At 39.6% G+C, this 13811-nt stretch overlaps 2 protein-coding genes across 2 annotated transcripts; one reads left to right on the top strand and one right to left on the bottom strand.

Moving 5' to 3' along the window:
* Positions 1–220: 220 nt before the first annotated feature.
* On the top strand, positions 221–1478 carry LOC109213740. The gene is made up of 4 exons (XM_019377573.1): positions 221–434; positions 822–925; positions 1034–1084; positions 1131–1478. The coding sequence occupies exons 1-4, from the start codon at positions 221–223 to the stop codon at positions 1476–1478; spliced, it is 717 nt and encodes a 238-aa protein (XP_019233118.1).
* Positions 1479–11551: 10073 nt separating this feature from the next.
* On the bottom strand, positions 11552–13090 carry LOC109213739 (protein SCARECROW-like). The gene has a single exon (XM_019377572.1). It carries the CDS (start codon positions 13088–13090, stop codon positions 11552–11554), a length of 1539 nt encoding a protein of 512 aa, XP_019233117.1.
* Positions 13091–13811: the final 721 nt, after the last annotated feature.

Here is a 13811-nt window from a genome sequence, read left to right as displayed (position 1 = left end):
GGAAAGTTGTGGAGAAAAACTTTCCTACCAAGAAAATTTTGGTGTGTGGCATAGGACCTGATGAATACAACAGGATCTCAGATTGTCAATCAACAAAAGAAATATGGGAAGCTTTACAAACAACACACGAGGGAACCACTCAAGTAAAGCAATCTAAGATTGACATGCTCACCACTGAGTATGAGCTTTTCTAATGAAGGACGATGAATCCATTCAAGACATGCACACAAGATTCACTTCTATCGTAAATGAGCTACACTCGCTTGGTGAAATCATTCCTAGGAACAAGCTCGTGAGGAAAGTTCTCGTTGTTTTGCCCAGTTCATGGGAGAGTAAAGTGAATGCCATTACTGAAGCAAAGGATATGCAGGAGCTGACCATAGATGAGCTAGTTGGAAATTTGAAAACCTACGAAATGAAGAAGGAGAAGGACAGTGAAAGAAGAGAACCAAAGAATGAAAAGAACCTGGTACTCAAAGCTGAAAGCAATGACTCAAGTGAGGAGGATAGTGACATGGCTTACTTAACCAGAAGGTTTCAGAAAATGGTCAGAAGGAATGGAGGCATACCAAAGAGAGGCAGTTCCAGCAAACCAAAGAATTATGACCTCTGTCATAAATATGGAAAGCCAGGGCATTTCATCAAGGATTGCCCTCTCCTAAAGCAATAACACTTCAAGTACAACTCTGATAAAGCATCCAAGAGGAACCCGGTTCCCGACAAACGCTTCAAAAGAAAGAACGCCGCTGACAATATTGTGAAGCAAGCTCTTGCAGTATGGGGAGATTCCTCCAGTGAGTCTGAAGAAGAAAATGATGCAGGTGATAGTTCTATGATGGCAGTTGAAAGTGAAGCAAATGAATACGATTCAATATTTGCTTTAATGGCTCAGTCAGACAATGATGAAGATGATGACAATGATGAGGTAAATTTCAGGGATGTTTAGAGAAATTTGAAATCCTACTCTCCTAAGAAACTCATGTCATTAGCTAATGTGTTAATTGATGCCTATCATAGTCCTGTACATGATAAGGATGCCTTAACCATAGAGTTAGGAGATGCTGAACAAATTAGAGATGACCTGGTAGTTTGTGTGGTTGATTTGAAGGAAACGAAAATTGCTAGTGTAGAACATGAAAGATGATTTGATGGTAGTAGCTGTTGACTTAAAAGAAACCATCCAAAATTTCAGTAAAGAAAAGAATGACTTAGTGGAGAAAGTTGATGCCTTAGAACAAGAAAGAGATGACCTCTTAGTTGTGATTATAGACTTGAAGGAAACAATAGAGGAACTCAAAGCAGAATGTAAGCCTAGAAATTTTGATAAAGGAAAAGAAGTCGCTAGTGAAGCACATATCAAGCTTGAAAACGAGTTAAATGCTGTAAAAACTAGTTTATGTGCTGAACTTGAGAAAAATAGACAACTTCAAGCAGATTTGGAAAGAGTAAAAAATGACCTTGAAAAGTCTCTTAAGTAGACCTGGTCCTCGAATGTAAATACTACCATGTACGTTAACAATGGTGGAAACAGGCAGGGAATATGGTTTCAAAGGGAGAGAACTCCTTACAACCCTCATAGCAAGTATGTTACTGTACCTGATAATTAGTTGTGTACCCACTGTGGGAACAATGGGCATTTCAAAGAAAATTGCCAAGCCAGGGTTCAGTCTCTTCAGAAAAATAAAGTTTTTGCTGAAAGAGTAACTGCTAAAAAGGGACCAGGTGCCACTCACAAAAAATACATGTTACCTGCATGGACTAAAAGAGCACTTATTCATCCTCTTGCTTATTATAAGGGGCCCTATCTTGCTTGGGTTCCTAAATCTAACTCGTAATTTCCTTGTGCGGAGAACAGCGAAAGGAAGCAGTCAACAATGGTTCATGGACAGTGGATGCTCAAAGCACATGACTGGGAATACCATAAACTTTCTTTCACTAAAAGCCCTGCAAGGAGGGAGTGTATCCTTTGGCAATGGGAAAAAGGGGTACATTCTTGGAGTTGGAAAGATTGGAAATCACTCTCACACTCAATTGAGAATGTGTACTATGTCAATGGTCTTAATTACAGTCTCTTGAGTGTTTCTCAAATATGTGATAAAGGAAACAAGGTGGAGTTCTTGGCAAAGATATGCACAGTTACTAATCTAATAACTGGTGAAGTGGTACTTGTGGCCAAAAGATACAAGAATATCTACGTTGCTGATTTTGAGTCCCTACAAAGTGGTGATCAGAGTTGCTTGAAAGCAGTTGATGATGATGTTGAACTGTGGCACAGAAGACCGGGGCATGCAAGCTTCTCTCTACTGAATAAATTGGTTCGGAAGGACCTGGTTCGTGGTCTACCTAAGTCAAAGTTCAAAGAGCACAAAGTGTGTGATGCCTGCGCTAGAGGGAAGCATGTGAAATCTCATTCAAGACAAAGAAGGATGTCAGCACCTCAAAACCACTTGATCTCCTTCATATGGATCTATGTGGTCCTATGATAGTGCAAAGCAGGGGAGGAAAAAGATACATTTTTGTGATAGTGGATGATTATTCCAGATTCACTTGGACTCTATTTCTTAGAACAAAAGATGAGACCTTTGAAGTTTTTGTAGCTTTTGTGAAGAAAATTCAAGTGAAGATGGAGTCAAAAGTAGCATGCATTAGATCAGATCATGGAACAAAATTTGACAACGCTAAGTTTGATGAATTCTGCAATGAGAATGGCATTACCCATAACTTCTCAGCCCCAAGAACTCCACAGCAAAATGGAGTTGTGGAAAGGAAGAATATAACTCTTGAAGAAATGGCAAGAACAATGCTGATCGATAGTGGGATTGCTAAGAACTTCTGGGCTGAAGCTGTCAACACTGCCTACTACTTGGTGAACAGGTGCATGATCAGGTCTCTCTTGAACAAAACTCCCTATGAGTTGTTGAATGGAAGGAATCCCAAGCCGACTCAGTTAAGAACATTTGGGTGCGAATGTTATGTACTCAACAATGGAAAGGATCAGCTTGGAAAATTTGATGCAAAGAGTGATGAAGGGAACACAGGACCTGGTTCTGTATTACCCTTCAGGTGATAATTTAATCTTATTGGGTATGTTGATGCTGACTATGCAGGTTATCTTGAGGACAGGAAAAACACATATGGAATGGCTCACTTCCTAGGATAATGTCTTATTTTATGAGGGACAAGGTAGCAAAATTCAGTAGCTCTTTCAACAGCTGAAGCAGAATATGTTGCTGCAGTTTCATGCTGTGCTCAGCTCCTATGGATCAAACAACGAATGGAAGACTTTGGAGTGTACACTGATTGTGTGCCTCTTCTGTGTGATAACACAAGTGCACTCAACAAGGCCAAAAATCCAGTCCAGCATAAAAGGACCAAGCACATTGATGTGAGACATCACTTTCTCAGAGACAATGTGGAAAAGGGACTTAACTCTATGAAGTTCTGCAGCACAGAGGATCAAATTGCAGATATCTTCACCAAAGCCCTGAGCAGAGAACACTCTGAGAGAAACAGGCTGGAACTGGGGCTAATAAAGCCTAATTGAGAACCTGATTCGTACCATATGGCTATGAAAAACACACTCAGGTAAAATTAGCTAAAGTGTTTTCCGGCCAAGTCTAACTCACTTCAATACCATTGCAGGTAGACACGCATGATGATTATAGAAGCTGCAGAAGCACTGTATGAGCGTAAAAGAGGGTTGAGAATTTTTGAAAGACAGGTCAAGAACCTAGTTCTTGTACCACAGTTAGTAGTCTTGTGCTTTTTCCATACATATCTCAAAAATAAACAAAAATTGAGTGTTATGTCATCAACCTTTTCAGACCCTGTATGTCACGTCTTTTCATTCAAATCCTTTCACTTCTCTCTGAAACATTGCATCTCCCCTACAAAACTACCGCCATTTTAGAACCGGTTTCTCTCTCACTCATAATTACCTCTTCTCTCATTAAAACCCTCTCATCACCTTGAACGATCATCTCTCTCTCTCTCTCTCTCTTTCTTTTTCTTCAGTCCTTTCCAAAACTTTCAAACTCATGCTCTACCATGACAGAAGATCAACCGATCATTCCTACCATAGTCGAGAAAACTCTAGAGCAAACCCTTGACTCCTCCGTTCCTAGTGAAACTCCTCTCACCATTCCCTCTTCTATCACTACTGAAAGTTAAACTCCTAAACCTGATTCTCCTTCACCCTCTATTACTCTCATCACTCCCGCAGATAACACTCTCTCCCAAGTGTTGAGAACTCTGGAATCCCCAAAATTGGTGGTCTCTCTTCTCTGTCGCATGAGATTCTCACAGAACGAAGCAAAGATGGAGACCAGAGTGAGACCCCACAGGAAGAAAAGGTTTCTGAGGTTAGTATTGATCAGTCTACAGATACTCCCATCTCGGAGTTTGTGCCTCCCATGGAATCTCAAGAGAGAGAGGCCATAGAAAACATGTTGGCCATATCTGCTGAAGGGATAGTGTATGAGGTCACCTCCACTATGCCTGAGTCTCAGGGGGAAGAGACTCAGTCGTTGGTGAAAGAAGGAACAATGGTGCTCTTTGAACAACCTGCACCAGAAGAAACTACTGGGACCCCTCTTGAAGGACCTGACCCCTCACCTAAGGAAACAAGTCAGGGCTCTTCTTCCCAGGTCAGTTTCGACCTTGCCCTTCTCCTCATTTTGATGTTGAGCCTTTGGAAGTGTTGCCTCCTACTATGAGGTCTAGTGATGAAGAAGATCAGGATAATGTTGCTCTAGACGCGTTCATTTCTAGAAGGAGGCCAGTAGCCACTCCTGAGCCCTCTCCTAAGAGACCTACTACGAGGTTGCAGCACAAGGAAGCTCTTGAGTCTGTTTTGTAGAAGAGTAAAAGGAGTAGCAAGAAGAAGAAAAAGAGGCTGGTGAAAAATGGAGAGGTTGTGTGTCACAAGAACATTCCTGTCGTGGAAGTGGATGAGGAAGCTGCAGAGGAACCAAGTTCCTTAGTCAAGAGATCTCAGAGAAAGAAACCATATGCTGAAAATGCTTCAGAAAAGGGTGTTGAACGCCTAGTACAAAGTCAATGAAAGTAGTGACAAGTTGAAACAAGTGGTGGCTGAAGAGTCACTGTCTGATAAGGATATTCTAGTGAAATCAAGTGGAAAGGGTAAGTCTAGTGTGAAGTCTAGTAAAATAAAGTTGGAAACTGTGAAGGAACCCGGTTCTGTGAAGGAAGTGAAATGTGAAAGTGTGTCCGGTAAATAATGGTTGAGGTACCAGAAGGTTCTGTGGGGTCGCACATTTGACCCAGAAATATCTAAGATGGCTGGTATGAGGCAAATACATGACATGGTCAAATTTCAACAGTGGGGACATCTGTTCAAAGTGGATGTGCCCAAGGTCTATGATGATGAGGTCCAAAGTTTCTATGCAGACCTCTTTACTGTTGAATCTGGCTATATCTGTGCCCTGGTCAATGGAGTTGATATTGTTATGGATTCTGCTCTGCTTGGAGACATACTTAAGGTCCCTGCTGACGGTATCTCTTCTGTTAAGGATGTATGTGGCTCAAACTTTAGGCATGTAATAGTAAAGGAGGGAGCAGTCCAGCAGGGGGAACAAGTACATAAGAAAGCTTTGCTTCCTGTGTATCAGCTCCTGTTTGAGTTGGTAAACAAGGTCCTGCTACCTCGTGCTGAGAGGAGGTCTATCACATCCAAGTCTGATTTGTATCTAATGGAAGCACTGGATGGTTTTCAATCTGTTACTCTGCCAGCCATAATGATTGAGCACATGCAAAAGGTGGCAGCCTTCAAAGATGGCAATCATGGTCTTCCCTATGGATTTCTTCTCATGCATGTTTTCAAGTTCTTTGATGTGCCTTTGGGACAGCCCAAGATAGGGACCAAGAAACAGACCTTCTCTCAAACTACTTTAGAGGAATCTGAATGTGTTGAAAAAGGTAGAGGGGTAGGAAGCACTTCGACGATCTCACAGCTTATCAATGCCTAGAACAGTGCTACTGAGGAGATTAGGAAGTTGAAGGCAATGAATGACTTTCTGGAGAATCAGCTAAGTCAGGCTCAAGAGGCACCAAGGTCAAATGCAGAGGTCGCTCGTTTGACCAAAGAAAATGCTGATCTTAGGCAACAGGTTGAGAACTTGAAGGAGAAAATGCTCGCAGAGCAAATGTCGGCCAATGCTCGAATTGATCTCGTTCTCAACACTCTTGCTGCAGCTTCTAAGTCCTCTCCCTCTAGTGTCCCCTAGTCTAATCCACCAGTGACTAGTTTCAGTTTATCTCTTCTGTTTGATGACTCTTTGGTAGTTGTTTTTGTTTTCTTTTTGTGGTATGGATGGAATTCACTTGTGTTGCTCCTGTTGTTGACAGTCCAAATCTGCCTTTTCTACAATGGCAAAGGCTTATGTTTTATAAAAATTAATGATGACTCTCCTCTTTTGCTATAAATGCTTATGTTCCTCTGCTTCTCTTTTTTATCATATGGTGTGCACATATGTGGCGTGAGTTAGCTAGGCTAGACTTGTTTATGCTAATTGCTTGCTTGTGTATTTTTAATGATGCCAAAAGGGGGAATACAATTGAAAACAGGGGATCTGATTAAGGGGGAAGCATAAAGTCAGGGGGAACATGTGAAGTTCCTGTTACTTCATCTGGTTTCTTTTGCTCTGCATGTGGGTTATCAATTTCTAAGTCTGTCATCATCAAAAAGGGGAAAATTGATGGGTTTACAGTACCTTAGCTTTATATTTTGATGATCTAATAAACTTACTGTCAAAGAACCAGATAAGGGACCTGACACACTTGGTACACAACTCAATCAATTGACTCGAGCTAATGTGAGTTGCTATGACTTCAGAAGATAAAAGAATCAACACAGGAACTTGATCCCTTTGTGTTTCCCTGATAGAAGTACGAAGTCAAGTCTACAGCTGGAAAGTGAGGGCCTGCACTGTACACGCAAATAGTGCATCACAGTACAACAGTCACTCCCCTTTGACCAACCAAGTGATTACATCATTCAAGTGATGTCATCTAAGTTGTATTAACAAAGAGCATTACAACGAAACATCGCTTGAACACTTGAGAATTCATTCAAGCACTTGAACCGTTTATCTGTCAAACATTCAATTCTCAAGGTGCATCAAGAACAAAGTACAACATTACTACGGACCAGTTCCTACAACAAGTATCCCGTATGTCCTTAGTTGAGTTGTAACTTTGTAATTGTTCTTCATTGTAATTCTTACTTTGCTTATCTAGAAGCTTTAATTAGAAACCCATTGTAAACCATAAACCTTTAGTGTTTGTTTCGTGACTAGAGTTAGTCATGAGTTGAAGTCTCTGTAATAAGTGTATTACAAAGTGGCTTGTAATAGGTGTATTACAAGTTAGTGACGAATTAAGAGTTTAATTCCTAGATTGCATAGGTTGTAATCTAAAGTTGCTCATAGTGAAGTTGAAATCCTACCAGTGTAGGTCGTGGGTTTTTATCCCCTTGAGCAGGGATTTTTCCACGTAAAAGTTCCCTGTTCCATTTACTTACTGTTTCATTAGTACTACCAGTGGAAACCTATAGAGGACCTGGTCTCTATATAGTTTGGTGGACTCATATATTCTATCACGTGGCTTGTGCGTCTGCAGTACAAGAAGCTGTTTGGTTGAAGAGATTCTTTGAGCATTTGGATATTACAAAGAACTCTCAGGGTCCCATGACTCTATATTGTGATAGTCAAGCGGCTGTTGCATATACAAAATATCCCAAGTATCACAGCAAGACCAAACACGTTGACATCAAGTATAACTTTGTAAGAGACATGGTAGCAAGTGGAGAGATAAATTTACAGTACATTCCTACCCGAAGCATGATAGCTGATCCTTTTACAAAGGCGATATCCGGAGACCTGTTTATGAAACATGTTATGGCTCTAGGTTTGCGAAGTATATGAACATATTTATGTATTATAAAAATGACTTTAGTATTATAAAATGCTTATCAATATTTGACTCTTGAATTATGCTTATATCTCATATGCATGTGATGAATGTTTTGTTGATAAAGTGTGTCGAACAAGTCACGAGATTAGCTCTCTCACACGAGCAATCGCCTCTTACATTAAGAATCGTGAAGAGATGAGACCTTATAGAACCTTGGATAAAGAGGGGTTATATTTACTTGTAGAGGTCATTCTTGACAACTTACGAATTTTACTATTCGATTATGACTTGTTTTGTAAGCTAGATGCGAGTTTCTCTAAGAAGATGGTTTGAGGATAATTGAAGTAAGAAACTCAGGTTAGACACTTGAAGGTGTCTAGACCAAGATCTGTACGGTGTTGAATGATTAAAAGAATGAGAAACACGCGCCAATATAAGGTGAGAACACCGTAACATGTGTTTCATACCACGTGTGCTAGCGACCAATGGGATAATAGAAGAATGAATCTCTGCTTCTTCATCGTGTGAGATCCCAAAAAAAGGTTACATTATCTTTTATTGGAATACCCTTTGACCTTTTACTGTTTCTTGAAATGTCAATCGGTGTTGCTACTTTAGCATATCACTAATAGCCGTGAGTGATTCGGCAATGCGGTGTATGTCTAGAAAAGCAGTTGATTTGGAATGAAAAGATTCGAGTAGAAAGGAAAGACGACTAAATTTTAGTAATTTAACTTGTATTCATAGGTCGACCATTACACCCGCCATGAGGATATTGAGTGTAATTAATGATACAATGTTATATGAGAACTCGAGTTTGTCTCTTTCGAGGATGAGGGATCGAATAAGTAGCTGTTACATCTCGCGATTTTCGTACGTTAAAATTTCATTTTCAGTTAACCGACGTAGACTCGGGGATGAGATAATCTTGACGTTAACGTACTTACGCTATTTATAGCAAGCGATAAATAAGTGTTATGAAGAATAAGGGGGTACACGGATTAAAGAAAACGAGTTTCGTTGAAAGTGGTCAATTTGGAATAAAATACGGGTCGAGCGATAATATCCGATAATTATGAATTAGTACCATCCAAGGTACCATATGACCACGGTGATATAATATATAAAGTATATATGAAGTATTTTTGAAAAAAATCTTAAGTAATTTGTGGTAATTTTTAAATTATGCGGGTAATTGATTAATTACCGGATAATAGGATATTACCCAGCTAACTAATAAGTAGATAAAAAAAATTAATATCCCACCCCCACCCCACGCGGCAAGAAGCCACAAGATTGAAAGTCTAAGTAGTCACTTATGCTGCCACCTAGACAAAAAAAAGTATGGCATGGATAACTATCCTAAATAGTGAATTGTCTGGTTATACAATCCCATATGAATCAAAATTCCAAGGAACAAAAGAACCTACTCCTCTCCAAAATTCCCAGGAACCAAAACGTATTCCTTTCAAAATCAAAAACGTATTCCTTCCAAAGTTTCAAAGAACCAGCAACGTTACTCCTTTCAAAATTTCAAGGAAACTTAATAAGCAATTCATTAGATAAAAAAGGGCACATTTCTGTATTTGGTTTTCAAACCAAGGAAGTTAGAAACAGTATCATTTCATCCAACATTCAAAAATTCATAGCAAAGGTTGGTTCCAATTTCAGAAGCAGAAACGTTTCATTTCAAATAATTTAAGTCAAGAAATTCGTTCCAATTACATCTCATTCTGTCAAAAATTCGTCCAAATTTCGTTTCAAGATTTCAAGCAGAAATTTCATCCATATTTCGCAGAAGCAGATTCGTTCAAATAATTTCAGGAACAGGTATGTTAAGGCTAAGTCCTTCTTTCATTTTGGCATGATCTCGTAATTACTCGAGTTTGATAACGAGGCATAAAGAGAAATTCATATTCCTGAATTTATGTACATTTCCTAGTCTCATAAGTTACAGTATTTTCCCTTATCGAGACTTCATATTCAATTGAGTATTGTCTTATTTCAGTCAAGAGAGCAGAGAGCCTATATATACAGTATTACAGTATTTTCATTACCATCGAGCTATAATCGATGGGCAGGCCCCTATTGGGCAACCTCTGATCAGATGGTAAGTTATATACCGATCCTACTGTGGCTGAGCGCATATGAGCGAGCCCAGTTGGTCGAGATACAGATCCCAGTATGGTCGAGCGCCTATGAGCGAGCCTACTACGGCAGAGCAGTTATATATATACCGAGCCTTATAGGGCCGGACAACTATTTTACTTACTATATTGAGAGAGTTGAGTCAGTATCAGCAGGTAAGCATATCTTCAGATCATCTTTGACTTCCAATTACTTTCGGTTATTATATTATCAGTTCAGTTTCAGCTTCAGTATATTGCCTTATATACTCGGTACATTTTTTCGTACTAACGTCCCTTCTGCCTGGGGACGCTACGTTTCATGTCCGCATGTTCTGATAGACAGGTCGAGAGCCCTCCAAGTAGGCTATCAGCTCAGCGGAAGATGTTGGTGCGCTCCATTTGCTTCGGAGTTGCTTGTTTGGTTAGTATGATTTAGACGTGTATTGTTTGGTATGGCGGGACTCTGTCCCGACCTTTATGACATTTATGTACTCTTAGAGGCTTGTATACATATGTCGTGTACGTGAAAGATTGTACGGCCTTGTCGGCCTATGTTTTGAGTTTATAATTGATTATGTTGGCCTATTAGGCCTGTATGTCACATGTATATGATGATGTAATAAGAAAGATAAGTTACGTTGGTACTCGATTGAGTAAGGTACCGGGTGCCCGTCGCGGCCCATCGGTTTGGGTCGTGACAGTAGCTACTAGAATAACGTATGATGTCTGGGGTATTGCGAGTAATAATAAGATCCTCATGGTAGTAGTAAATCCTTTCCTTATGTGATTGATTTTTTACATTGAGCTGTTAAGAAACCTTAAAGGGTTTAAGAATATTATAGTTCTTAATGCTCGCAGGTCGCACAAACTATTTGCTAGTATGAATTACATGTATTATTGCCATGGTACTAGCTTGGATCTAGTCCACCATGTGCGAAGTGGGAGATGTAGGATATTGGGTTTTAAGTTACGGGTCGCCCATGTGGACTGACCCAATCCGTTTAGAAAGAGGATAAGATTGGAAGGTTACAGGGAAGTTGCAGTTTAAAACAATACAATCACTGTTAATAGTGGGGTAATTAACGTATAGAGGTGTGGGAAAAATCTGGAAAAAAAATAATTTTCTCAATATGCCCAAGAAGTAACGTACTTCTCCTTCTTGAAGGAACTTCTCTTCTTCTTTCTTCTCCAAATAAAAATACACACATAGATAAAGAGGCATTTAGTTTGTGGGAATACACTTTGTTTCCTAGTGAGTTCAACGGTTTCCGCTGCTTCAATAAGGTACACGACTCATTGTTCTCGCCCCTCGGTTTATTCTAACAGTTAAGTCAGTCTAACAGTAGTTACTACAGACATGTAGCAGTTGATGATGATATATATAAAAGTAGTAGGAAATTAAGTGTTAGATTAGGTGACATGTTCTAAAGTCTAAACCACCACAAAAGATAAGACCAATTATCTAAACAATTCTTAAAGTCCAAATTTATCTATCTAGAATTTGGAGAAGTCCATGCAGATGCAGATGCAGTATACAAACTAGTATCCTTCCACCCTAACTTTAATGTTCCATCACCTTGCACTAAGCTATAACCATGAACTGGTGGGAACATATTCAATATCAATTGAGCTTGAGCCATTGCATTTGTACTCATTGGCACTTGCATGAACCCATTTCTTGACAGTTCACTTCTCCAATGCTTAAATTTATCCTCCCCATTTCTTGCTGGCCCTCCAATGGCTAATATGTTATTGATTTCTCTGTAAAGCAGGCCATGTTCAACACTATGCCTGCTCGAATCATCACTTTGCAAGAAAGCTCCCAACGAGTCGAATATCGTGGAGTAGTAATGGAGGGATCCCACGAATCGATCCAAGAAACTACCCCCTAGTGGTATTTCTTGTTCGACTAGTGTGATAACTCTTGGCGATAGTTCTTGGAGAAGTCTCATTGTTTTCCAATCAGGGCCAGTGGCATCATACAAGGAATGTTGTAGCCAATGTATGGCTATAGCCTCTCCTCTCCTAATTTGCAACATGGATATATCAATCTCCCCTATTTTCTTCCCAATTGGATGGAACTCAAAGGACATGCCAAGGCGTTTGGCGAAACAGGAAAGCTGTTTCCCTGTCTCAACCAAGAGTTCCATTGATGTCCCCATTCCTGTCATTGTAACATGTGAAGGACCTTCTATCCGAGTGGCGAGGATATGAAACAGAGCCGGCCATTGTAGACCTTGCATGATATCCACATCGATGATATGGACTCTGTCTCGACGATGGAATGCTTCAAGAATTGCTTGGTTGGATGTGAAATGTGCAAATTTTATGAATGGTGAGATGTTGTTAAAGACTTGAAATGCACAATGGATACTCTTGTAATTGATCAAAGGAGAACATATTCCTAGCCATGAATTGATGACTCTACTAGCCATTGCTTTTGCAAAGTAAGCCACTACTCTCTCAGCACAAGATGGTCCATAGGGGGATGCCATTTGTGTTAGCTCAAGCAACATTCTATGAGCTTCTCCCAAGTTATCTACTGATATAGCAACTGCACATTCCAAAAGATGAGTTATCAAGTTTAATCCTTGATCATCTAGTCCATTCATTCCTTTAGCTCCCGTCTCATTTCTGTTCATATTATTTTCATCTGTCGCGAGATCATGAGAGTTCCATTGATGTTGTTGTCCAAGGTTCTCAGAAGAGTTTCTTCGCGCAACTTTTTTAGGCCTCAACTCTCCCAATAGTGCAGGGACAATGTTGTCCTGATATGTCATGGCTTGGGTTTCATTTTCTGGCAAATCTTCAATAAGTTGCCTTGTCACATGCTCAACCCACCGGGAAAGTTCATTTCTTTCAGGATTATTGCCGCGATTTTCGGTGATTGGCTTAGAGGGATAACTAGGGGCAGAGGTAATTCCAGGAAAACCAACAAAACTAGCATAATCCCATTGTTCATTGGATTGTTGTATAATATGATCAAGAGCACCATTTTGATGAATTACTTCAGACCCTCCTTTCAACATGTTGACAAATTTATATATGAACAAAATGTTTTAGAGGATCATGAAACAAAATTGAGTAAGATGAGAAGTAGATGAGGAGGATTAATGGGGTGGTGAATATGTTGTATTTGAAGGGAGAAGTTGGCCAATAAAATGTACGTACAAAGAAATGGTCACAGGTTCTCAACTTTAGGCCATTAATTTAATTTTTGAATAGAACGGCCGGCATAGTAAGACATGCAAGTCAAGTTAAGAACTAAAGGACAAACCACACGTCAGTTCAAGTAAAGATGGCTTTGATTTGACATTGTAGATAATGAACACTGTTAAATTCCAGTAGGCATGTATCAGGGTTTAGTAAGGTTTTTTTTTCACATACAATAATAATTATAGTACGCCAAGACATCATGTCGGTTTTCTTTTACATTTTCATTGTAATTAATGCTTACTATATAATAATGTTACATATAGCTAGCTTTATAGTAGCCTCACCTTGTGTATATATTTCACACACATAACTTAGGGCGAATACATAACTGGACCTTTAAACTTTGCCTTTTTTGTCACTTGAACACTTAAACATAGAGTTGTTCCTATCAGGCCCTTCAACTAAATCATATTTGTGCCAATTAGACACTTTGTAGTGACATGATTGAGTGCATGGGGTACGGCGCGTGAATATGAGAAAAAGGTTATTGATTATTATATTGTAATATACTATTCCAATTAAAGCTAACTTTTA

Source organism: Nicotiana attenuata, unplaced genomic scaffold (assembly GCF_001879085.1).
Source record: "Nicotiana attenuata strain UT unplaced genomic scaffold, NIATTr2, whole genome shotgun sequence".
Taxonomy (NCBI): domain Eukaryota; kingdom Viridiplantae; phylum Streptophyta; class Magnoliopsida; order Solanales; family Solanaceae; genus Nicotiana; species Nicotiana attenuata.
This window is presented reverse-complemented; position numbering and strand designations above follow the sequence as displayed.

Coding starts and splice junctions, on each gene's coding strand:
- LOC109213740 (XM_019377573.1), top strand. CDS start 221: ATGCACACAAGATTCACTTCTATCGTAAATGAGCTACACTCGCTTGGT. Junction 435..821: donor AATGAAGAAGGAGAAGGACA/GTGAAAGAAGAG, acceptor AAAATGATGCAG/GTGATAGTTCTATGATGGCA. Junction 926..1,033: donor AAGATGATGACAATGATGAG/GTAAATTTCAGG, acceptor GTACATGATAAG/GATGCCTTAACCATAGAGTT.
- LOC109213739 (XM_019377572.1), bottom strand. CDS start 13,090: ATGTTGAAAGGAGGGTCTGAAGTAATTCATCAAAATGGTGCTCTTGAT.